We start from the raw sequence: 24,863 nt of genomic DNA, 5'->3' as shown, positions 1-24,863 counted from the left end.
TTTGTCCAAAGCCCATCATTGGAACCGAGGTATAGGGAAGTGAGAACATCTTCATTGAATTGCTGGTTAATGTTCAATATTGCACGTAAAAAGCACGGACTTCACATACTCTTTTGTCCAAGCTGGCCCTCCATAACGTATTTCATCATGGGGAGCGGATGAATCTCACTTCGGCCGGCGCAGTCCTCGTGGCAAGAGACAGGCTTTGAGAGGCCCTTCTGCTCTTCGATCTGTCCCGGTAGGAATAATCGTATTTTGAGGCGCGTCAATTCGAGCTGAAGCTTTTTGCAAGCAAACGTCCGAGTTTTCAAAAATCACACATGTTTCGTTGTCCCAATAACGTCGCCTCTGACTTTATCCCAGTCAATGCTTTTGTCCAACTCTTCGTCCACTAGCCCCACGATTGTGATGTTGTCGCCTCTCACCAGGTACAAGCCATGGCTGACCTGGGAGCTCGGTTCGGGATCATCTGCTGGCCGGATGATACGCTCGACCGTGTCGTTGAGAACAATGTTGGTGACTTGATCACAGGAGAGCAGGGTTCCGACGAGGGTTCGCCCGTCGACTGTAATGACCAACACTTTTTCTGACGCGGGGAAGTGTCAGCGTAAGGATATGGGAATGTGGTGGATTGGATTGGTTTGGAGTGGGCAGACACGTACTGTCAATGTAGGGCTGGAGGGACATGACGAGAATCGGTCAGCCAAGGTAGTCGCGGGCACGGAGAATATGTCGGAGAGAGAGAAATGGAAGGAAAGGGTAAGGTGCCCGGACAGTGACTGCGTGAGTGGTGGATGGGAAGAGTCAATTCAATTCAACAGGCCATTCTCTATGGTGGAGGAGAGTGGGAGAGAAACTTCTCGGGCAAGGCAAAAGTTCAGCCTGGTGCAGCCTTGTCGTGGCTGGTTGGCCAACCACAATACTCATCCATTCGGCGACTCCAAGGCACATTCCGCCACTCTTCGTCATGTGTAATACCCAGGTAATGATCCCTCCAGCCCCTTGAAATCGTAGAGTACAGGACTGTTCTGCTTCCTCCATAGCTTCCTGCAGGATATCATGGCAAGGACAACAAATACTACGTGACCTGCCGACAACTACGGGAGCATAAGCCGTCGGAGCAGACCACTTTTCACACAAACCATGGCTGCAATGGAAGAGACTTCTTCCCCGAGTCTGGAATCACTGCTTTCGTTGTGGCCTGTTGCCTTCACGTTAAGCCAACATCTGCCGGTGGGCGATCTCATTACTCTGGCTCGGCTGAACGTTGTACTGCGAGCTGTGCTTCACGGCTTCGAAACACCAGACATCACTTCAGTGCCAGAGCACCCTAGTCTTGTTCGGCCAGAACTGAACATCGGCCGTCATGGAACACCTTCCTGGCAACGCCTCAAAGACCGCTCCCCTTTCGAATGCTCTTCCCGGATCCACACGAAGGGCCCGGAACCAAAGCCTTGTCGGTACTGCTCGAGACCCATTTGCGATGCTTGCATTGTCCGATCCTCTTTCGCCCGAGGCCATGAAAATACATTCCAGAACAGGGTCCGGCATCTCTGCAAGAAATGCTGGAGCTCGGGAAATCCAAGCAGAGCGCAACGATTCCCACTTGATGGCCCTTCAGAGTCGACGTCGAAGAGGAAATGGTATGACCCTGAAGACAGTACAAGAGACTACTGCATCTGTGCCCTAAAGGACGATGGATGGCTCTGTATCGAGTGTAAGGACTCCCAAAACTGGGAGGCCATATCCTCCGCCGATACCGAGTGCCATGGTCAAGACTGTAAAGAACCTCTTGACGCAGAGGACAAGGACCGAAGACGAATCTGCCTCTGGTGCCACAAAGGCTTACCCAGGCAAATTGGGGGTACGACTCGATACCACTGGAACCAAAAGATGATCGAAGCAAGGGCTCGAAATGCTGCGTCGCGTCAGGCAGACCTGGAGGAGTACAACCGGAGACGGTTGAAATTGATGAGGATGTCACGCCGAGAGATGCGAGGCGATGAGGCTGTCAAGGGCGATCCAGAGGCCGATCTCCCACAATTTGTCAGGCATCTTGACACCATAAACTATCGGAGCTATATGTCCGAGTCGGCGGCGCCGAGCGGCGACGCCGTGTACGACTCCAAGAGAGGCTACTGGAGGTACAACAGGGAGTTCCTCTTAGAGATGAGAAGCCGGTGTGGAGGGGTCCCCGTACCCAGACAACTGAACGCTCCTGGCAATACCGATGGCGGCCGCCTGCGCTTCGCTCGGACCAATGCAGAAAAGGCGGAAGACTTCTCGTCCCTTGCACAGGCGGTTCCTCACTTGTCAGAGGAGCGCCGAACACAGTGGTGCACACTCAAAGTTATTGTCCTCGAACATCTCCTTGTGGAAAGACTTAGCTATCAGGCCACGCAACAGATCATCCTTGATGAGTATGGGTTTGACGCTGGGGTGGACGAGTATCACAACGTGATGCGCGTCTGGAACACTCAGGACGCAATCAAAGAGCATCGAAGGAATTCGCTTGATCAAGAAGGTGAAGAAGCCATCAAGAGCAAAGTTCACACCCTCGCTGAGCGGGTGCATGAGGTCATCGATGGGGACAGAGTTCTTGTCGGGGAAGAAGGTGTGAGGCTCCAGATCTTGCCAGAGTCTCCAGAGGCTGAACCCCCGGGCGATTATAAGCTACCGAGTTGGCAGAGAGTTGGCGGCACCAGCGCGCATCAGGTCCAACGCTCTTCTGACCTGGATGATGAAGCCGAGTCCGCCCTGAAGATGAAGATGAGGCAAGACCGAAAATCGTCGCCAGCTCAAGCGGACGCCCACGCATCATCTTCGCAGGCGCAGTCAAGTTCACTGCCGGCCCCTGAGCCCTCAAATGATGTGCAAGCCGAAGGACCACTTCTTGACCGGTCATTTGACGATGAGGTTGGCTCGCTGCCACACCATGAGGAGGATGATCATGACGAACCCCCGCCATATACTGCTGACGGGTGGGTGTGGCCTTAGGAAGGGAGCCAGTCGAACAAGTTCAGAGGCGGGTCGAAAATGCCTGCGTAGCTCGCCATGCTGGAGACTGGTTTCGCTGAGGATCCCGGGGCTGGCTTCTGGACGAAGTACTGCTCTCAAAGCATCGTTGTCACGCATGTACAGATGTGGTAGAACACAGTCAAGCCCGCTTCAGGCTGGCTTTATACGTGGACGTCAGTTGCAACGACCAATTACACAGCGGAGACGTCAATAAGATGAATTTATATAAAGGCTTGAGCATTTTTATATCCTCTCACCCTCAGCCCTGCTAGTTATTCACAACCTCAAAAGCGCCAGCTTACCGCCTCCTGCATTGCAATTCTCGTTCAACAGACCCAACTCGCTCAATTTCCGAGCCTCCACAGGCATATGACAGTAGACACGGACACCTCTGCACATTTCGGGCCCCCTCGCTCGCGATCTGGGCACATCGTTGATCTGTACAAGCCCATTTTGCACCGGAGAAGTGGCCCAATACCAAGCTTCAGCCACCTTCTACCAGAGCTGGTTGGACTTTGACAGACAAGCGGAATGCTCGACCAAATAACCATACATGCCTTCCTGCCAATTCGGCCCACTGGTCATTGGGACGCGAATTAAACCTCCACATGACTTTGCCCAGCTTTGATGCTCCAGCCTCGTCGTTGCGATGCCATCATAACCCTATACTGCAAACGAGGCCTTTGTGCCTCGCCAGTACAGCCACTGCTCGTTTCATCGTTCGTTTTCCGTCGACAACACTAATTCGGGCGGACCTCAGAAGACAGGAGATCCGACTATTCTTGGCCGAAGCCAAGCGTTTCTTCCACTGCGGTGGATAGTTTGCCTTGAAGAGCCTCGTAGGTCTTGTACGGCGGGAGATCGAGGCGATTGAAGCTAGTTTTGAGTTAGCGGATTCACTCAGTGTCTCAGGAACAACGGAAGAGAGCAAAACATACCAAGTATGACTCTTCGGTAGCGCGTTAATCTCACCCGCTTTTTCGATCGTGAACCTTCTGGGGCCATCGCTGCCCTGCAAATCCTTGAATCCATTGACAGGAATGCGACTCGTGCCTGTGGCGAATTGCAGCAGTCGAGATTTTTGCTCGGCATCCCATGATCGGATCACCTTCCAGAAGTTCTGGATCACTTCGTCTTGCTCCTGGTATCCGCGGTAGTCTGTGTGTTTCTTCCAGTCGTCTACATCAATGTCGGCGATACCGCCAATCAAGAGCTCGAGTTCGCGCTCGTCAAAGACATTCACAAGATCAGCTGGGATCAGTTCATTGAAGCCCGTGATGAAGGCGTTGAATTGTTCTTCGACTCGCTTCTGGATCTTCCACTCTGTGAGGAGCCTAGATAAAGTTTAGAATTTTCACCTTACGCTTGGGTTTGATACTCACTCGACATATTCTCTCTTGTTCTCGTTCGTGACTGGGAGGTCTCTGCCACCAGGTTTCAGGTCAATCGTCTTTGTTTCGCCGAACTGTTCGTCCTCAATTGAGAAGGTTTGATCAAGGACGTCGGTGATATCGTTTTCAAGCATCCACGTCAAGTTCTTGTGGTATTCTTCATCCACGCCCTCCATATCGTTGATGGTGACCTTCTTTCTTAGCATCATCTTGTAAAATGCTCCAATGAAGAAGGAATCTAGGAATCGACGATGGAAGATGGCAAGACCAACAACTCGCCCGATGAATTTGAAGTAGTTAAGGTGTTCTGGGTTGATACCGGAATGAGGATTGATTTGCAGCGTATAGTTGTCGTGCGCCGAGTACTCGAACAGACAGTAGAATGGGTTGAACATTTCATGTGAAAGGAGGAAGAAGAACTCGCTAGTGAAACATTAGCAATTTGGCGGACAGACACTTCGAGGGGCTTGGTCCCATACCGAGAAAGACCACCATAATCCAGACCGTCTTCTCCGTCGAACTTGATCATTAGTCGCTTCTTAAGATCGGTCGCGCTTTGGCGCATGATTTCAGCATACGAGTCCTCAAAAATAGCGCCTCGGCGGACTTTGATGTGGCACTGGCCAGAGAGAATCCTCAAAGCAGGTTGCGACCGGAAATAGATCAGCTTCCGCCTGAAGTCACGCTTGTATTGCGGCACGCCCTGATCCAAAGATGAGGGCAATCTGGGATCGTCCCATGTCGTGGTCTTGGTATTGTGGTCCACGAAATAGACACGGGCGGTGTTGGTCAATCGCATTTCCCATCCACTGGGCAATGGTCCCAATTGCGAAACCGGCTGCTGTTGGATAGTAGTGTTGTTCCCGGATGGGTTATTGCCGTACATTCTTATGTACTGTTGCCTTCTAGGATCAACCCAGGTTGTGGTTCGAGTATTGTGGTCAACAAAATAAGCTCGCCCTTCGGGAGTGTGCCTCTGTTCCCAGCCAGCAGGAAGTTCGCCAGTCCCGGCAGTCGTTGCCCCTGTAGCCATCATTGACACCGCGTTCGGTTGCTGAGGTGATCCTCGAGACTCCTGCAAGTTAGGGGAGTTTGCCCCCGTACGGTCCTCTGGCAGCATACGGTTTTGATGGCGGGCACGTTCCATCTGCATATTAGCCTCGACACGGTTGCGTGCTTCGGTCTCGCTCATGTGGTTGGAAGGCCTGGTCCAGGTCGTGGTTCTGGTGTTATGATCAACATAGTAAGTCCGGCCCAGATTGTCTTCTCTCCGCTCCCATCCAGCTGGCAGACGGCCTTGGCTATCTTCAAAGGAGCTGAAGCCTCCAGATCTGCCGGCCCCAGCACCGGCACCGGCACCGAGACCGCTGGCCGGGGGTTGCGTACTAGTTCCATTTACTGCAGTGTTAGATGATCTTGCTTCGCCTGAGCCAGACGTAGCAGTTCGCGACGCCGGACTTCTAGACCGAACGGGCAACGCCTGATTGACATTGGTGCTGCTTCCGGTATACGGGTTCGAGCCGTTCACACTGGAAGCAGTGCTCGGGGGAGGCCGATTTTGCTGAGGTGGCGGGCTGGAGAGATTGGTAGATAGATTGACGATCAATTTCCCGTGGACGACGAGGTTGTCAGTGGACTTCTTAAGATCCCGAGTAAGCATTTCTGGTCGAGGTTTAGTATGTGTTCTTAACGTGGGAGAAGCTGCCGAACGTACCGTCTCCTCCCATTTCTAGGTCGATGACATCGCCGATGCGGATATTGATGACACCAAGGAAGCCCTGATCCTTCTTTTTGAACTTCTTTTGGTCGAAGATTTGAATCGCCAGTATGCTATCCTCTGTGACTCTCCTAGAAGATGGTGAATATTTTGTGCCAGCAATCAATGGCCACGCTTCCACTCACATGTCAAAGACTTCGTTCCAGTAGGGATTCAATGTTTTCCTGATGACTGAAGTGGTCTTTGTTTGTTCTCCCGAAATGGTTGCGACAGCAAAAGGGTCGGGGAATCCTGAATTCTCTCAGTAACCACAGCCTTGCTTATCGATATACCATTACTCACTGAAGACATCTCTTTTGTACAGGCCATCAGCCGCGATGACTGGATAGGGTTAGTTTGACCGAACGAGTGAGCGAAGGTTAGGAACAGAGTTCATACTTGTGACTCGCAGATTAGGCTCTCTGTGACATCGCAGTTAGCATCTCCTGGCAATCGTGGGTATAGAGGGACACGTACGCCGGCAGGTTTGCTTCAGGCATCTTGGTTATTCAACCACTGGGAAGCGCCCCAGACTCGTAGCCTGCGGACAGCTCTCGTGCGGCGCGGCGGGGTAACTTGGAAGAAGGATCTGATACAAAAAGGACAATCCCAGCAAAAACTGGCTCGACGGTGACAATGGCGATATGTGTGAGATCAAAGGTAATTGATGGACTTTGATGTCCACAGGGGTCGCAGGACGTCGCCCTGATCGTATTCGCAAGTGACTTAATGGGTGAATGAGCGGCGGGTTTGGAGAGGCAAACGAGGCGCAGCTCGACAGAGTGTGAGGCGCTAAGAGGTTTGCGGAAGAGGACGGGCAACGACACAACTCCACACTCGCTCAAGTCATGATTGCATAATAGCTGAAAGGGCGTAATTACCAATGATGCCACTGTTGCAATAGCAGCATCTACCGCAGTCGCGATGGTGTCTTCAACGGTGCTGTTAATCTGAGGCAGAGCGAAGGTCACCGGTCGATAACACTGAGGGTGGGACGGAGATTCAAGTCGCAGGCTTCCAAGGTCTTGGTGGCTCGGTGGGTGGATTTTGACCGGGACAAGGCACTGGGAGCCTGGGACGAGGCCAAAAGAAGGCCAGCTTACATCATACCGGGCCACCGTCAAAATTCGAGGTCCGGGCATTTTATATATTAAAACACAATATGCACAACTGCATCTTACTAGTAGGACGAGGAATGATCCCGCTCATCAGGACCAAATCCTCATGTCATTATTAATCTCCAAATTGTCCCAGTTGTAGAGTGATTTGGTTTACAGTGGCAGTGACGTTCTTGGACCTCTGCTCATATTGATTCCATAAATCTTACACAAGGCTTCACGCCGGGTCGCCGTCCAATATCAAATTCGAGAGCCCAAGTATCCATGAGCCATTTATTCCTGCATGCCTTGTGAGCCCGATGGCAGGTCGCGATTAACTGATGCTCGATCACAACATGCCGGAAAAGCTCAGCATCAGTACTGCTTGCAGTCCTTGTTGTCTCCACCGTGGACTCTTTGGCCCGGAGCAGTGTCGCGTGCCTTGTCGTGGAGAACTTGGTTGAAGCCGGAGTAAGAGTTTTCGCAATCTTCTCTCAATACGGGGCATATCCACGGCCACGCCCTCTGAAGCCGCCTCTAGGGGCACCACGTGGAGCACCATAGCCACCGCCAGCGAATCCCCCGTACCCTCCACCGAAGCCTCCTCGTGCGCCAAATCCGCCGCCTCGAGCACCACGTGCTGGGCCTCCTCTTCCTCTGCCTCGAGTCATGCCCGGAAGGTTTGTACGCTTTGGCACAACCTGAACCGTCTTGTCAGTGCCATCTTCACAGACCAAGCAGAACCCGTTACTGACCTTGAGATTGCGGCCACGGAAGACGCTTTCATTCAGCACCAATGCTTGAGCCACCAGTCCTGGGTCTGAGAATTCCACATATGCATACCTGCGCGATAGTTCCATTAGCAATCCATCTCTTGCCAGGCAGCATGAAATGATTTTTTGTCTTTTGAGAGTCTTGAAAGAATAGCATCCAGCTCTTGAACAAGCCTTATGCATGATAGTGCTTGGAGGTTTATTTTAGACCCACCCCTTTGGATGACCGGTAAACTTGTCCAGGAGGATGGTGACTCTGTTTATCGACCCTGGCCCGCTGGCGAAGTGTGCTTGGATCTCTTCGGGAGTCGCGCCGTAGTCTACGTTGCCGACAAAGATGCTACGAGCGTCCACATCTTCCCGGTCTTCCCTAGGTGTATTCTCCGAGGATTGTTCAAGGTGGCTTTGCATCTCGCGCAATTTAGCGGCTTCCGACTCCATCTCGGCGACGCGCCTCTTCATAGCTGCGATTTCTTCCTGTGACCACATGTGAGCACGAGATCATATGAACGCAGGAAGGCGCGGTAGCCAGGAGGCAGTCCTTACTTCTTCCTCACCACCATCTTCCTGGCTCTCTTTGTGTTCATCTTTGATATCATGTTCGTCAGGCATAATGGTCGGTGGAGTAAATGTAAACGTGATGTGTCCAAGGCAAGTCAAAGGGATCTTGTGCACGGCTTGGCCGAGAGGATTCTCTTATTTGTCGAATAAGTTGGACGAAAGGGTCAAACGAAATGGGGGGTGGTTCTGGTGATTGCAGAGGTAGATCGGTTGTTCCGCGGACAACAAAGAAGTTCGCGTCGTGAATGAAGTGAGGCTGACCTGAAGGCTGAGAATGTAGTGACGGCTTAACGACTGTTCGCAGCAGTAACATACGCGAACAGACCTCGAAAGCCCCATTTGAGAGCCGCAGTTTGGTCCCTGCCAAGCCAACGGAAAACCTCGCCGCCGGTGTCGCCGCTATAAGGCGTCGCTGGGGATGAAGGCCCCGTGACTGGCGCTTGTCTCCGGCTTGTCCCCGGCTCGTCTCCGGCTTGGCATCAGGATTCGTTGATAAGTGCCGATGCATAGGTATATAAAGTCCATTTCTCTGCGACCAAACTCCTCCTTCCCCCTCAGCAGAAGATCTATTCAACGCTGTCAAGAGTTGGTCGACCGGGACATGACAAGCGAGAAAGATGGGGGAATCTCAGCCCTGAGCACCTTTCTCGGCCAGGAGCAGCCTGCCCCAGCGACTAACCATGCATCAGTCCCCAATTTCCAGCATACTACGCGGGATTTCACCTCGACTTGCAGGATTATAGGGTGCTTTTTCATTTTCTTCGTCACTTGGGGTGTCGCCTCCTCATTCAGTGCATACCAGGCCTTTTACCAGAAGGACCTGTTGGCCTCCCATACACCCTCCGTCATATCATGGATTGGCACGGTGCAGGTGTCCCTGATGGGCCTGACGGGGATCATCTCTGGGGCTCTCTATGACCGAGGCTATATTCGAACGTTGTTGATTGTCGGTGGCACATTGGTCACGTTTGGATTCATGATGCTCAGCCTGGCAAAGGAATACTATCAGGTCATTTTGGCCCAGGGCGTCTGCATTGGATTCGGTGAGTACATACCAGACCACCAGTATTTCGGCGTTGGCGTTCGAACTAACCCTAGCTTATCATTAGGCAACGGAATGCTGTACATACCCTCGATAGCTGTCATCAGTCAGACCTTCACCGCCAAGCAACGACCACTTGCGATCGGGGGATCATCGTCTGGAGCAGCCATCGGCGGCATTGTCCTGCCCATCATGTTCCGTCACTTACAGCCTCAGATCGGCTTTGGATGGACCAATCGCATCTTTGGCTTCATCCTCCTCGGCATGGTCATAGCCACGTTCTTCCTGCTCCGCCCCGACCCAACGCATAGGCGGCGCAAGGGACAATTATTCGACCCCTCGGCCCTCAAGGAGCCACCGTTCGTCGTTCTCTTGGTCGGCTTGTTCTTTGTCTTCCTAGGATATTGGATCCCGCTGATTTACATTACACCATACGCCCAGTTCTCCATCAAAACGAACGTCTCGTACGCATTTTATCTGCTGGCCATTCTGAACGCGGGGAGCTTCGCAGGCCGGATCCTCCCTGCCTTCGTCGCACACAAACTCGGCCCGGCCTTTGTCCTATCAGCCGGCAGTGTCAGTCTCGGAATACTGATCTTGGCCTGGATCGGGATCCACGACGTTGCCGGCGTCACCATCTGGGCTATCTTGGTGGGCTTCATGGCTGGCATTACGGTGGCGATCCCCGCCGCCGTTGTGCCCCTGCTCTCACCAACACCAAGCGTGGTGGGGGCAAGGACCGGAATGGCGTGGTCTGGCTCTGCCTTCGCAGGCTTGATTGGTGGGCCCATTGCTGGTGCCCTTGTCAACACGACGACGGACGATTACGCACGCGGTCAAGCCTTTGGCGGCGCGGTCAGTTTATTCGGCGGCTTGCTGCTAATATACCCTGCAGTCACCATTGCGAGGGGGAACAAGCGCTATCAAAAACCCAAACCACCGATGCATGATATCGAGATTACTTCTCCACCGGTGGTCGGCGACAACGTGGCATCCGCGTGAAAGAGCTGAACGCTCACAATGCCTTTCCAGACAGCTCATCACGAGCCAGCTGATATATATGTATTTCAATCTGTTCATATCCGCGCACATAGAGATGACTTTCTTGTCCCAAATCCGGACCGGAAAGATAGAGACAAAGATAGATATAGATATATATGTAATCTCAATGTCTGTACAATCATACACGTCTCATGCCTCATGTCTCAACCCCTCGCTTACACTCACTTCCCTTCTCCTCAAACCTTAGCCATCCACCGCCAGCGCCAGCCCAAGCAGGCCCAGCGACTCAGTATGAACGTGCCCATCGCCACGCCAGCAACGACACACATGAACCCCACCATAACCTCTGGACCGGCGGCCTCGACCAGCTCCCCGCTAATGGGAATACAGACGAGGGCCGCAAGACTGCCGATGAAATAGGACGTCCCGTAAAACCGTCCAAACTGATCCGCCTCGCAGAGTTGGCCAATGCATGCCGGGGTAAGCGCCATCCACGAGCCGGTGCCGAAGCCGAAGAGCGCGACGAAGATGTAGAGCGCGACCAGGGAGGTGTGGCCTAGCGGGAGCCAGACCGCGAGCATGAGGATCAAGGTGAAGAGGATCATGAAGAGGAGAGTGTTGAAGCGGCCCACGTAGTCGGATACATAACCTGGGATGATCCGGCCGAAACAGGACGAGGCATTGAGGACTGATATGATATAAAATCCTGTATCGGGGGGAAACTTGTCGCCGTAGTTCGCGTAGGTTGGGAGTATGCCTAGGGCACCAAACAAAACAATTTCGAACCCAAAGACGCTGATCGTCAAGAAAGTGAATTTCAAATCCCCAAACAATCCCAGCGATATGATGGCCTGCTTCCGCGCTTCAGGCGATGGCGGCAAACGTGGTTTCATCAACACATTCGCAATAACCAAGCAACCGAGGAACAGAAATCCTAGGATACGCATAGACCACGCATATCCGTAGTTAGGAAGCGTGGTCCTTAGGATCAGGGGAATTGTGACGCCGCCGAAGCTCGATCCCACCATTGCTATGCCATGCGCGAGCCCTCTTTTCCGCTTAAACCAGTGGCTCACCACAGCCAAACTGGTTGTAGTCAATGTCGCCCCTGCAATTCCACCCAGGAATCCAAGGCAGAGTAGAAACTGCCAATACTTTTTACACTCTGCCAACAAAAACAACATGATCACGTAACTCGTACTTCCCAACAATGCGATCCACCGTGGTCCGTATCGGTCAAAGAGAGGTCCGACCCAGATACCCAGTCCTAGAGCCAGGTACACAAAGACTGAAGGAATCCAGCCGATGTCGCGGGACGTGTAGGTGGAGAGTTGGTGCATTTGAAGGTATTCTTGGATTGTACCGATTGACACCATAAAGCCAAAGGAAGCAAAGAGCGCAAGGAAAGCACCAGTCAAGACAAGCCAAGCCTGAAGGCCACCTTCAGGGAAAGTGTTGTTTGGTCCATGGCCTGGGCCTGGCTCGTCGATATCCAACGCGATAATCTGTTGCTCAGCATCGCTGGAGGCATAAGGTTCTTTCTGGATGTCGAGGACAATTGGTGTTTTGGCCTCGGAACTGGTATGGTTCGGTACTGTGTCACCCTCGGCAGGGGATACCACATCTTGCCGTCCATGGTTGTCAGATTCTACCTGCTGAATGACAGGGAGTGAGGCGGTGTCCATCGGGGTCCTGATGGGGCGTCAACTCCTGCAATAGCAGCTCAGAGCGAAGCAGGAAGCAGGCGCCCTCTGCAGACCTTTGAATATAGCAGACTCCCGATCGTCATCACGCCCTTCGACTCCTCGACCGAAATTTTGTAGGTACAACCAAGAGGATGTGGGGAATATAAGTGGAGAGAGAAAGCATTACCAAGCCGCACTTCTCCGTCGCCAAAGCATCGCGAGAATCTCCACATCGATCTTACCCTAGGCAACGTGCCGCACGTATCCCGTTGCAGTACCGCAATTAGAGTGCTGCTTTTCACCAGCACGTCTGTACGGTGCAGGAGGCCACAGAGATCGGGAGCGTGCCTCGTCAAGTGTTATTCAGTGATCAAAACCACAGCGAAATCGTTGCACTCGTTTTCGCGGCTCAGACTTGCCTTTTGTTCACCTTCATGGGTCGACTCGGCGGTTACAGTCGCATCCTGGGGGACCGCTGCATCCAGCTCAAGTCTATTAGACCTCAGAAGTATCTGTGAGTTGTCATCATAGCCGCTCCATCGAAATCCATTCTTTTCCTTGGGATGAAACTGGTCATTTGGCTGCCGGCGCTTTTCAGTGTCGCAGTGCTGCCATGAAGATCAGCTTCCACTGACTAGAACGTCTGTCCCCTTTGTCCTTCCTTTACCAACATCCATCTTTGCAGTTCTGGCGCCGAATTGAATGGCCCTCTTCCTTTCTGAAGCAACTCTCCGCATGCCTAGCTTCCACATGGCTAACCTCAACAACATCTTCGACGGTTCAAGATCTTCAGGCTTTTCGACCGGGCGGGCTTCCTCATAATGCTTGGGGATTCTTTTTGACGACCTGAACCCACATTTTTCCCACACCGGAAGGTCCAGAGAGAACCTCACGAAATCTTCGTCTAGATAGGGGTAACGCACCTCTTTACCCCAGTGACTCAGGACACGGTCATCCCGACCGAGGTTGCGAGATCCAATCCGATTGAAATCTAGCTCGAGTTCGTCGGTCAAGTCGACAAATCCGCCCCGGGAAAATGCTGCAGCATGTCGCGAGTATCCTGCGTATAGCTCATCTGCACCCAGGCCGGAAAGAAGAACTCGAGCATGGGAGGTATAAGGTTCTGTGATTGACTGCTGCTCTTTTGCGTTTTTGGACAAACCCCCGGCCCCCTCTGCGGCAAAGAACAGTGCCATGGTGATAGATAAGTCCATCTCCGTCTTGTGAGGCTGCATCAGTCGTTGAATGTCGGCTTTACAAGCTTGTGACTGCGTATAAGGCACGTCAACTGCCACAAATCTCCAGTTTCGGTCCGGGCATACTTCGCAAAGTTCTTTGAAGCTAGAGCGGCCCGTGACCCTGTCAGGGCAGAGCTCATAGGGTGAATCTGCGATGTTGTTCTTGGCAGCTATGGACCGTGGATTTTCAAATGCCACATTCAACAGATCTATAGCTTCTGATTTGGGTAGAAGATCATGGGCTAAGCGGGCGAGCAGTGTACAGTCCAAGCCTCCCGAGAAGAGTATGGCAACTTTCGTGGAATCTGGCATAGCCTGGCGGTGATGATTCGGGATGTCCAAGAGTCTTAGTTCAAGGGCAGCAGTCAACAACTCCAGGAAGTTATCAACACTTTTGGAAGTCGGCATCGACTCGAGAAGCTCCACTTGAACAGCCTTGTTGATCACAGGAGACTTGCTTTGCCATGGAAGTTCGCCACGCATGATTTGACCGTGCGCCAAAGAGATGGAATGGATTTTGTCAGTGGACACCTCTTCGCACAGTACATCACCAGGTGTAATGCCGAGACTACACAGCGTCAGTGTATTCTCATCGCCACGACTAGTGAGCAAAGAGCGGCGTCCTAGCCGGTCTCTGCCGTAGAAGATGGTTGAATGAGTAGCATCATAGAAGACAAATGCAAAAGGCCCGGCTATGCTTGTCAGCACTTGAGCAATCCGCTGCTGGTATTCACCGCTTTCAGTCGACTGAGAGGCATGCAAGAGAAGATCAAAGATTTGTGCCGAGTCATTTCCTTCGACTCTGACTCCGTCCACTTTCCATGCCTCGCCATTCCAGCAGAGGATGGATCCTGAAGTACGATCCTGTAAGGGTTGGACCCGTACCGAATCTCCTCGTAGTGCTAGGACAGATGAGACAAACGTCAGGTGCAGATCGTCCGACGGCGAAAAAGGAAGTCTGACATCCAATTCTTTGTAGCTGTCGGGCCCACGCGCGTTGAGCTCAATCGCAGTATGAGAATCAGGCAGGATCGCACGGTATCTTGCAACCGAAAAGAAGATGCCGCACATAGGGCGGGAGCAGCAGATGGTGCTCGTTGAGATACTAGGTAGCTGTGCACTAGACTTGGAGTGAGAGAGCAGGAAAAGGAGATAATCATGGACAAGAAACTGTAAGAGTGACACTGCCACCGCCAGCGCGCGACCGACCTCGCCAAGATATACAGAAGTTTGACCAATCATGAAGCAGGACACGCTGGCCAATAATAAGCTGGCTGTAGTGGATCCATGTCGAGTGCCCACCGTGCCATCCACGTTCGGCTGGTTTGGCTGGCAACCCAGCTGCACTGCTGCATCATTCCGCTGGGCATCTGCTGGGGGGAAACTCAAACTGCGCTGGCGGCCTTGCAGTATCTCCGATATTATGCAGGGCTGCTGTTGTCATAATCCTTGAGGAAGGGGGATCTTTTAAGTACTCGGTACAACGAGTGTCCTCGACCTTCTGCTTGAAATTATTCGCTCCACTCCTTTCGACGACGTCCTGCTCTCTCGCTGAAGTGGCCGACCTTCTCCTCCCGTCGCGTGACGCCTCGTCAGCCTGCCCATCCTTCATCATGAACCAACACTAGATCGGCGATCCTACAAGCCTTGAAACCGCCAACTTGAAACCATGCCACAGATTCTCTAAACCCGTCAACGCCATATCTGAGATAGTTGTCAATGTCACCTAACAGCAATCATGCAGCAATGGACGCCAGCGAGAAAGCCGTTTCGTCGGAAACTACCTCGTCCGACCTGATCGACCTGGAACCAGAAGCGAGCGACGTTGCTACTGAGCACAAGGTCTCCCAAGATGGACTCTCAGAAAAAGGAAAGGATCCAGAATTGGACGTGACAGACAGGTTACCAGCTCTCAGAATCGGCGAAGTCAAACCTGAGAGCAACCATGAGTCTCCGCCGAAAGTCCTTCCCTCCACGCCTCCTCCACCTGAGCCGCCGGCTGCCAGTGAAAAGCCGTACCTCGATCCTACACCCAAAACTCCAGCCATCTCGAGGCACCCATCTATGAGAACATCAGTGGAAGAATATGACGAGAAGGACCCGGCCTATAACCAAGAATTACAGGACAATACTGTGCAAACGCCTTTCCAGAAGCCCAACAGTGACCCTGATGTGGAATCAACATCAGAAATACAAAGCATTATAGATCAGTTCGATGATGCCTCGGCGGCCCCTTCAAAGGAGTCAATCATGTCTCCTCGGCACGAAATGGCCGGGCCAATTCTAGGATCGGGTGGCAGTTTTCCACCCAGAAGGTCCAGCCTGGAACATCTACGATCAAGAGATATGGACACGTTAGCATCGCCGGTGATACCCCATCATTCAGAAAAGCCTCTGCCCTCACCGCCTTCGGGTGTCCTCAATAATGATACAGGTCCACTGAGAAGCCCCCCGATCAGAAGCCCAACACAGGCTTCGTCACCTTCGCTTCCAATGCAGCCACCACCTCCCGAACCTGAGCCCGAATTGCCATTTGACTTCCATCGATTCTTGGAGCAGCTCCGACATAAATCCGCCGACCCAGTGGCCAAGTTTTTACGCTCCTTCTTGACAGAGTTTGGAAAGAAGCAATGGATGGTCCATGAACAGGTCAAAATCATCGGCGATTTTTTGGCCTTCATCACGAACAAAATGGCCCTCTGTGAGGTATGGCGAGAAGTTTCAGATAACGAGTTCGACAATGCCAAAGAGGGCATGGAAAAGCTCGTGATGAACAGGTTATATTCGCAAACATTTTCTCCAGCAATCCCACCTTCTCCTCCGGTCGCGCGATCGCGGTCCAGAGGAAGAAGGAAAGAATTAGAAAAGTCCCAGGGACCGGGCAGACGCGGTCAGCATCAGGAAGATGTCGAACGAGACGAGATTCTTGCCCAGAAGATTCGGATTTACAGTTGGGTGCGAGAGGAGCATCTCGATATAGCGCCCGTCGGTCCGAACGGAGAAAGGTTTCTTAGACTGGCCCAGCAGGAACTCCTCAAAATCAAGGGGTATCGAGCGCCTAGGGACAAAGTCATCTGCGTCTTGAACTGCTGCAAGGTTATTTTTGGCCTGTTGAAAAACGCAAAGAGCTCCGACACTTCGGCAGATTCATTTGTGCCCCTCCTAATTTACGTTGTCCTTCAAGCGAACCCAGAGAACCTCGTGTCGAACATACAATACATCCTTCGATTCAGGAATCAGGACAAGCTTGGAGGCGAGGCGGGTTACTACCTGTCCTCCCTGTCGGGAGCAATCCAATTTATCGAAAGTCTGGATCGGACGACCTTGACAGTTAGTGACGAGGAATTTGAACGCAACGTTGAGAATGCCGTAGCAGCAATCGCAGAGCAGAATCGTCAGGCTGAACAATTCAGCCCACGGGCCTCGACCATTGCCGAAAAGTCATCACTTGCGGAGCCAGAGCTTACACCACGGAACTCAATGGATGTGACGTCCACCAGCCCTATTCGACGAGATCCTAACCGGCAGTATAGCACCTCAGGAGACGGCTCCGATGACAGCGTGGCAGGTCTTTTGCGGACCATTCAAAAACCTCTCTCCACGATCGGCCGAATATTCTCGGACCAGGACTCATCATCCCAAGAACGCAGGCCGAGTCCAGCGCCGCCTCAAGCGGCTCCGAGGCTGAATCCGAACATGTTCCAGCCACCGCCACTAGCTCAGGGCGGCGCAGGCGCAGGCGCAGTCCCGTCTTACAACGCCGAAGAAGCTGCGGCGAGACAGGCAAGCGCGGAAGCCGCGGAAGCTCGACGGATCTCCCGAGCCGAACACAGGACTGTGGTCGAGACCCTGTGTGGCATGTTTCCGAACCTGGACAAAGAGGTGATTGACGACGTGGTGCGGCAAAAAGAGGGCAGAGTGGGACTTGCGGTTGACGCATGTTTGGCCCTGACAGCTGGGAGTTGAGCCTGAGGACTGCTACGAGAGATCAGCAAAAGCTTCCGACGAGGAGAAATCACAAACCCCCTATGTGAAGAGAAAAGCCGCCAAAGAGTGGGCGACCTCGGGAGACGATAGAGTATGAATCTACCTCCTCTGTGCTAGTAAGTCTTCTTGGGCAGGCGTCCTGCTGTAGGGTTAACGATATAGCCTAGATGGGCCCGCAAATTTTCACCCCGCTTATATAGCGCCATCGTAACGTACTGCGAAGGGACCATATCTTCATGCTCAGCAAGATTGGCGGAAACAGTAGCGTCATCTATCCAGATGGGCCATATCACCCAATAGTTACACGGTTCGTTGTTTGAGCGTATGGAGCTATTTATCGAAAAGACTTTGCGAGAGAATTCGGGTTCATATCTTCTCGAAGTCGAGATGGGCGAGGAGAGCGATCTGCTTGTTTTTTCCCGGCCAACGTGGCCTCCAGTCTCTCACATCCTTCTCCAAAATGGCCTTATCGAGCAGGCCGAGTGACTTCTTTGTTCAAGTGATCAAGGCCAGTTTCATGAGCCACTGTCGTCGAAGAGAGTATGAGGTCGACCCTTTCGAAGTTGCCGTTTGGAGACTGGGTAGAATCCGAGTCAAGTGATATCCGAAGGATGAGACCTAGTAGAACAGATAGCCCCATTTCGCCGAGAACTCTTTCCCAATCTTCCAAGCCTTGGGATCCCAAGGCGCAGCACCGGGATCCAGGGTAAAGCTCGTCAAGCAGAACAAATCGGCGATGAACTCCTCTTCGTCAATGATGCTCATCAGAGTGATCAGATTGTCTCTCATCTTCGGGAAGGGGAACCGGTCAATCCACGACGGGTGGTTGGTGGTGAGTTGCAAAGCTGTAGGACGCAATGACTCGGGGATATCGGGTCCAGCAGGGTTGGATTTGGCGGGCGGCACAGCGAGGGCACACGATATCCCCATCTTTCCGAAACATGCGGTGGTCCCCCGTCAGCCCTCACTTGGCACGAAAAGAAACCCTTTGGCAGACCTTCAAGAAGGGCGGGCCTCGGGGAAAGCCAATGTCTCTTGATAACAGCGACTTACCATTGCACCGTTCTGATACAGAGCAGCATAGATAGACCCGTAGAGGGAACTGGCTATACAGGAATCAGGCTTGCTCGTGGGTACAATGACCTGATACAAGGCGGGAGATCGAGGCACGTTGGGTGCAAGGCAGAGCGACCCGGCTAGGCTGTGGCTGCTTTGAGCGTCTGGCGATACGCCCTCGACAGACTTCTTGGCCTCTGCCAGGCGTTTTCCTGTGGTCCGGCGATCCGTCAGTCTCGATGTCGAACACTCATAGGCCGGAATGGGTGGTTAGCTGGGAGTTGTTACTGACTCCTTGCTCGTTGGGCTAGTCTGTCTTGGATCTGCTTCCTCTTTCGGGGATCCTGGACGCCATACCAGTTGTCGTCTTCAGCCCGTGCTCTTCCCATAGTGTGCGACAAGTCGCTGGAGTGCAGACAGATTTCCTAATCAGTGCACGTTATGCCCGGCACCCACCGGGAACAGGGGCGTTGGGAAATGGGATGATCAGAAAATAGGATGAACACTGAGGATCTGGCTTCCGTCTCTAGTGCTTGGCCTGTGGGTGATAGCTTTAGAGGAAGACTAAGTCGTCCAGTGGAGAGACGGATGCTGCAGAGCTGATCTGAACCATGGCATTGAGATGGGAACAAGTTGTGTGCGAGGTATGGTGAGGTCTGTTGTGAAGCCGGGGAATTACTAAGTCAGTGGGGGACTTGCCATTTGGTGCCTGGATGGCGCCTAAATTCTGACCTGTACCTACGCTTCTTCCCACGAGCCTTCTGACATTGGTAATAAGTTGAACATTATTTACAGTCCGAGGACGGGAGTAACGACACGCTGTGAAGTCGACGACACTGTGATCAATCTCAGCTGAAAAGTCCTGGCTGAAATTCTCAAGAGAAAGACCCCTAAATGACTCCTCAACGGGACTGGCAATCAATGCTCCCATCTGCCTCCAGAGCAACCTCCCCTGCACCCTCGTCCCAGATCGTGTGCCTCGCGAAATCCAAGGGCGAAAAGAAGGCTATCACCAGGCAAGGCCCACGCTTTTCTGGACTCCGGAGAACAGTGCGTTTATAACGAGGCTGCTGAGGGGAGAGGACACTGAAAATCTGGGGATTGAGGCTGCTCTTGCTATTCTCTCCGATGCAGCCTGGACACGTGCGGCCATGGTCGGATCCGAAGCACATACTATGTACGTCGTCGTACAGCCTGGCACCCACCTGGCACCCAGCCTGGTGCCCTGTAGCCCTGGGGTGGCGCGGTTGGGGGTGGGGGTCATCAGGCTCGACCGGACCCAAGCTGAAGCAATATTGGGTGGATCGCCGCGGCGTTTCGCAAGGGCTTAGGGCTTGCAGCTTGCCGCTGCCTAGACGACTGCAGGCACGACGGGCGGGCTCAAACCATTATTGAACCGTGAGCACGCAAAGAGAAAGTCAATCTAGATCGACCCTCAGGACGTCAGGTGCAGCATTGACTTTGCGCAGAGACTATTCGAGACGAGAGGGCGTCCAGTCCCTGCCAGAGCTAGGGATCGCGATGGCCACTGCCAATCCTGTCGATACGAGCCTCGAGCAAAACTGATCCAACTCCTTCAACGGGAAATCCCTTTGGACCGCATTGCCCTTGATTCTGGTTTGGTATCTATCTTGCTTTTGAGGGCTCCTGGGCTCTCGTGACGTGACACTGGCACTGTTGCCACCCCCGGACGCAGACTCCTCAAACGTCCTCCCCAGATGGGTTCCATGAGGAAGACGGCGTTTTTGAGTTGTGCCTATTCAAGGGTTGGACGGGGATTTACGGAGTCTCCATGTCTTGGGGTGGAAATAGACAGGGCCCCCGAACCAACGCCGCTATGTTGCTTTTGCAAATTCCTTTCCCCTTGTTTGTCCACCGCTCCGGATTCCCTGAATTTATTCCTTTGCCTCATTCGTCAGCTTACCGTCACTAAGTTCGAGTTGGTTACCAGCAGTGCCAACGTAAGGGATCTCTTAGGGCCCTTGCTCAGTCAGTGCCCATCTGACGTGGAGCAGTTCGCCTCCAGTTTTGATCAAGACGAGCCTGCCCTGGAATAATTGGTCCATGCAGGTTCCTCTGCTCTTCCGATGCTTATGGTCCTCTAGCCAACGCCTGGTGATGCACCACTTCAAGCTCTATTTCCGACTCGGGCCGAATGGTAATGCACACAGGCTGAGCCAAGCAACCCTTGTTTACGGCCGGTGGGAATGAGCAGACTTAGGTGATTGTTGAAACCCTAACGACGGCAACCGGGATGAGGACAGCCTCTAGTCCGCTAGTTTGGACTTCCTGCTATAAACCCTTTTCCGCCCCCCTCTTCTATTCCTCCCCCCAGAGCATTGGAATACTTGCCGTCTCCCCTATCCGAAATATACTGCTCTTGTCTAGAATTGGGTCTTTCCCAACGTCAACGCAGATCCATTCGTTGGAAGCCTATATCTCGAGCCATTCCGAGCATCATGTCTTTTGTTGACCTTCTCTTTCCCCAGAAAGAGCTGGAGGCTCTAGGAAACAAGTGGCACGAACCAGCTCCCAAGAGGAGAAGGCTGGATGCGGGGAGCTTTGGGAATGTCCAGGTCAAGAGGGAGTCTTTGGGAGGCCAGCGTAAACAATGCAGTGAGCCAACCCTAGAACAACGCCGTCATCGGCTTTCGACACCGGCACCAATCCAATATGGACGACCGTCAGCGTCGTTTGAGCGGATGAATGTGCGTGGCACCAAGAGGTCCAACTCGGAATCTCAACCAGTCAGCTGTACTCCAAACATGCAGAAACAGACGACGAAGACCAAGTCCTGCGTACCGAGCTTCATCGAGCCGTCCATCATGAGGAACTACCTTCAACATCTCCATCCCAAGGATCGCCATCGCTACACTGCAGTCAATGAACCAAAGCCAGGATCGAAACCGAGAGAGAGCAACCTCCGCATGTCACCGCCCAGTTTGATTGAGGACTCTCCGCCTTCTCCAGCATCTCTCATTGCCGATACGTCGTCGTCTCCTGCTTCCAGCGACAGTTGCCCTACCCCTGCGGCTGTTTGCGAGCAGTTCCGCTCCGGGCCATTTGGGCACATCTTTGATGGGATGCGCCTGACCGACAATGAGCGAGATCTGATGGAAGATCTCCTGAATCCATCTACCACGCTTGCCGAGGACCAGCCGCACGGCCAGACGCTTAGCCAGACGGGCCCGAAACTCGAACTTGCACCCGAAGACTACTTGGAGATTGACGAGGCATTGCTACAAAATATATTTCATCCGTTCGGAAAGCATATAAACCAGCCGTTTGACTTTGCAGTCAACAAGTCTACCAACGTTGATGAAGAGAATGATGTGCATTCGTCAGGTCTGAGCCCGGCAGCTGAGGAGGTGGCAGAGGCAGTGGAAGACAACCCTACAAGCCACAGGGGGATCGTGGTGTACGACTACAATGCCCTCAGCGTTGACGACTTCTTCGATTTGGATGAGGCATCCTCGAGCTAGAACTTGGGTCGCCGAAAGATTGTGTTTACCGGGGTTTTTGATATCGGGGGATTTGATGGGATTTCAGCATCCAATTCTCACATGCTGGTCTATAATATCTGTAGTGCTAAAGAGCCCAAAAGTAACCGGATGTCTGTCTTCGGACCGAATGATACCATATGATAATCACAGAATGAATCCCTCCCTGCCCTTTCTTTCACATGCCTTGCCCTTTCTCGTCCGGCGGATTTCCTTGATTGGTGGTGCCTTCCCATCGCGATCCTGCCGAGATGCCTTCTATCCACAGAATCATTCCAGCGCTTTCTTCAATGCCCGAGGATTCAATCTACTCTATGATTAATGTCCCAAGGCTTCTGGAACAAATGATAGGGTAAACAGACTTCGCTTCTCGGTGAACAGATGGTACGGTGCTTCTTCCGCCTGCCTCGTGAGATCGGTCGGCTGTAGCTCAGCCTCCCCCTGAAATGATCGGAAGGTGAACCTGGTGGCTGTCAGCACTGACATGTGCAAGTTGCATGGCACATCTTTGAGCCATAGGTAGTCCAGTTGAAGGTGCGCTCCAACGTGGGAACTTTCACCCAAGAAAATTCCTTGGGCCTGGACCAAAAGAATACGTGCTCAATTCCTACACCTGAGATTCCCCTGGTGTAGTCAGAAGTCTGCGGGCTGCCACCGTTCGCACCACAGAGGTTGAGCCTAAAGAATTGGGGCAGCGTAGGCGCTAAACAGTGCCCGGATATGATACCCACGGGGACTCGATGGGCACTAAACAGCCACCTAAGGAGATAGGCAGGGGTCACCAGGATCAAGGCCGTAAAGCCGTAAGGAACCGCTCGAAGCCGTTGACAGCGCAACTCACCCCACACCGCCACCTCGCTGCCATCTACAAGCGTCGAGGCCCTTCCTCTCACACTGCCTGACCATCATTCTCAGCGTCGAGTCTGACAGTGACTAACGACTGCAATATGATTACAGAAATATCCCAGCTCCCTACCGAATCTGGCGACGACAGGGGCAAAAGATCCTTGAGGCACGTTGAGATGGCCGTATCTCGTATGGTGAGCCAACTGTCTAGGCCCGGAAAGGATCGAGGACAGCTAGTACGACACAGCAACACGAACGACTAGGCTTTGCCCCGGATTCATAATCGAAATTATGACGAAGGGGTGCTTGCGAAGGAAGTCTAATTGTGCACACGAACTGGTGCCCCCGGAATGCAAGGGACGTCCAAAAGGCGAGGGAATGGGCGTCCAAGCCATACCCTAGGTAATCATCAGCATCAGCAGCAGCAGCATCATCACGATCAGCTATTTCCACCGGAAGCCACAACAGTTGGATATGTTCCTGTTCAAGGCACAGCCCACCATCTCATATAGCCGCGGCTACTTGGAATCCTCTCTGCTGATGCACAAAGATGTTATAGTACTCGGTAGAGTCCAATCCGCCTGCCTGGAAACTAATTTCACTGTGGCACCACTAACCATCCAGGCAGCGTGTTCTGGTCATACCTAAGATGATAGCCTCGGATCCGACCTCAGAACCACCACCCATCGTAAGGGCGTGCCGACCTGCAGACAAATCGCCGAGGCCGCCCAGCGAACCTCTCGACGAAAATGGATACGAGGACTCGCTATGCAGGATGGCCACTAACAAAACCCATCGCCGTGGTTGGTTACAACCAACCGATCCCATGGACCATGACACAATAGCGTCTTGCTTACCCTTGAGCTCGAGCCGTGGCTATTGCTCGACAAATCGCTGAGCTGCGCTTTCCATTGCGTCCGCCGCTCTGCCGCACACCCCCCTGGTCTGTTTAGATTTCTTCCAGACATTTTTTTCTTCACCACTGACTACCACCGCCAAAGATTGCATAGCGACAAGCCCAGGGACGGGAAGACGGAAGGAAAGGGTTGGAGAATTATGCAACGATCCTGCCCTTCCGAGCCTTCGCGTGGCTTGAGCAAGCTTGCCGCGGTGCCGTGCTCGTGTTGTTCAACAATACATGAGACCAGGGGTCTTTACCTCCCACCCCGAAAGAGTAGTTCGGCGCTTCCATCGTCCTCAAAAATGCGGGGTGACGCAGGTAGGGGGAGAGAGGGACTGTCCCTTCCTGTTGGTGTATTTCCCAAGTCTTTCAGAAGGAATGGCACACAAAGTTTGTCAGTCGTGGAGGTAGCTCGGTAGTCAGTCCACTCTTGAGGCTGGCCCTGGGCCTGTTTTTAACTCCAGTTCGACCCTCAAGCCAAGGAGGGACGGGGGAGGATTGCGGAGTAATTAGATGCATAGCAAACCCACACTAAATCTATTTATATGGCATGTACAAGAACCACCTGAATAGTACCTAAATGGTTACGATCAGTAGTAGTGGACCTGTAGTCCCCTGCAGATGACTGATACAATCTTGTATCCGTAGAGGCAGAAAAGAAAAACAGAAAAAAGATGCAAATGCTCTCAAGGCGCCGTTTTGTAGTGAGCCCGCCCGCCGATTTCTCCCATGATCCATCCCCTACTAACTCGGGCCTTTGTACCTAGCTAATTGCCTAGCTACCTAGCTACCTAGGAATATACACAAGTAATGTACCTAGGTACTCCGGTCACCGTTTCCTCCGGTAACTATCGTATTTGTGTACCTAGGTAGTTAGCATAATGAACAAGTAACAGTACCGAGATCTCCTGGGTGCTCCTAGGTGACGTGGGGAAGGGAAGGACGATGGTACGGAGGAATCTATATGCGTTTGAGACGGAGGACCCTAGTTACCCAGGTATCCAAGCACG

At 52.8% G+C, this 24,863-nt stretch overlaps 10 protein-coding genes across 10 annotated transcripts; 4 read left to right on the top strand and 6 right to left on the bottom strand.

The window, feature by feature from the left end:
• Nucleotides 1-314: 314 nt before the first annotated feature.
• Z520_09794 (uncharacterized protein) lies at nt 315-687 on the bottom strand (the record flags this gene model as incomplete). The annotated part of the gene is made up of 2 exons (XM_016780288.1): nt 315-586; nt 663-687. The coding sequence occupies 2 exons, from the start codon at nt 685-687 to the stop codon at nt 315-317; spliced, it is 297 nt and encodes a 98-aa protein (XP_016628531.1).
• A 456-nt stretch (nt 688-1,143) lies between these two features.
• Nucleotides 1,144-2,997, top strand: Z520_09793 (uncharacterized protein; the record flags this gene model as incomplete). Its single annotated transcript, XM_016780287.1, has 1 exon — nt 1,144-2,997. The coding sequence occupies one exon, from the start codon at nt 1,144-1,146 to the stop codon at nt 2,995-2,997; it is 1,854 nt and encodes a 617-aa protein (XP_016628530.1).
• A 797-nt stretch (nt 2,998-3,794) lies between these two features.
• Z520_09792 (E3 ubiquitin-protein ligase RSP5) lies at nt 3,795-6,665 on the bottom strand (the record flags this gene model as incomplete). The annotated part of the gene is made up of 9 exons (XM_016780286.1): nt 3,795-3,894; nt 3,957-4,352; nt 4,401-4,832; nt 4,889-6,071; nt 6,124-6,257; nt 6,312-6,417; nt 6,469-6,507; nt 6,565-6,587; nt 6,643-6,665. 9 exons carry the CDS (start codon nt 6,663-6,665, stop codon nt 3,795-3,797), a joined length of 2,436 nt encoding a protein of 811 aa, XP_016628529.1.
• A 1,091-nt stretch (nt 6,666-7,756) lies between these two features.
• Z520_09791 (uncharacterized protein) lies at nt 7,757-8,647 on the bottom strand (the record flags this gene model as incomplete). The annotated part of the gene is made up of 4 exons (XM_016780285.1): nt 7,757-7,963; nt 8,018-8,105; nt 8,250-8,512; nt 8,582-8,647. The coding sequence occupies 4 exons, from the start codon at nt 8,645-8,647 to the stop codon at nt 7,757-7,759; spliced, it is 624 nt and encodes a 207-aa protein (XP_016628528.1).
• Nucleotides 8,648-9,197: 550 nt separating this feature from the next.
• Z520_09790 (uncharacterized protein) lies at nt 9,198-10,640 on the top strand (the record flags this gene model as incomplete). The annotated part of the gene is made up of 2 exons (XM_016780284.1): nt 9,198-9,639; nt 9,706-10,640. 2 exons carry the CDS (start codon nt 9,198-9,200, stop codon nt 10,638-10,640), a joined length of 1,377 nt encoding a protein of 458 aa, XP_016628527.1.
• A 236-nt stretch (nt 10,641-10,876) lies between these two features.
• On the bottom strand, nt 10,877-12,325 carry Z520_09789 (uncharacterized protein; the record flags this gene model as incomplete). Its single annotated transcript, XM_016780283.1, has 1 exon — nt 10,877-12,325. One exon carries the CDS (start codon nt 12,323-12,325, stop codon nt 10,877-10,879), a length of 1,449 nt encoding a protein of 482 aa, XP_016628526.1.
• A 359-nt stretch (nt 12,326-12,684) lies between these two features.
• On the bottom strand, nt 12,685-14,634 carry Z520_09788 (uncharacterized protein; the record flags this gene model as incomplete). The annotated part of the gene is made up of 2 exons (XM_016780282.1): nt 12,685-12,933; nt 12,961-14,634. 2 exons carry the CDS (start codon nt 14,632-14,634, stop codon nt 12,685-12,687), a joined length of 1,923 nt encoding a protein of 640 aa, XP_016628525.1.
• Nucleotides 14,635-15,309: 675 nt separating this feature from the next.
• Nucleotides 15,310-17,529, top strand: Z520_09787 (uncharacterized protein; the record flags this gene model as incomplete). The annotated part of the gene is made up of 1 exon (XM_016780281.1): nt 15,310-17,529. One exon carries the CDS (start codon nt 15,310-15,312, stop codon nt 17,527-17,529), a length of 2,220 nt encoding a protein of 739 aa, XP_016628524.1.
• A 639-nt stretch (nt 17,530-18,168) lies between these two features.
• Z520_09786 (uncharacterized protein) lies at nt 18,169-18,995 on the bottom strand (the record flags this gene model as incomplete). Its single annotated transcript, XM_016780280.1, has 3 exons — nt 18,169-18,480; nt 18,604-18,818; nt 18,899-18,995. The coding sequence occupies 3 exons, from the start codon at nt 18,993-18,995 to the stop codon at nt 18,169-18,171; spliced, it is 624 nt and encodes a 207-aa protein (XP_016628523.1).
• Nucleotides 18,996-21,065: 2,070 nt separating this feature from the next.
• On the top strand, nt 21,066-22,088 carry Z520_09785 (uncharacterized protein; the record flags this gene model as incomplete). The annotated part of the gene is made up of 1 exon (XM_016780279.1): nt 21,066-22,088. The coding sequence occupies one exon, from the start codon at nt 21,066-21,068 to the stop codon at nt 22,086-22,088; it is 1,023 nt and encodes a 340-aa protein (XP_016628522.1).
• Between the last annotated feature and the right edge of the window lie 2,775 nt (nt 22,089-24,863).

Source organism: Fonsecaea multimorphosa, assembly GCF_000836435.1.
Source record: "Fonsecaea multimorphosa CBS 102226 unplaced genomic scaffold supercont1.26, whole genome shotgun sequence".
Taxonomy (NCBI): domain Eukaryota; kingdom Fungi; phylum Ascomycota; class Eurotiomycetes; order Chaetothyriales; family Herpotrichiellaceae; genus Fonsecaea; species Fonsecaea multimorphosa.
The sequence above is the reverse complement of the archived record's forward strand: the minus strand, read 5'-3'. Positions and strand labels throughout refer to the sequence as shown.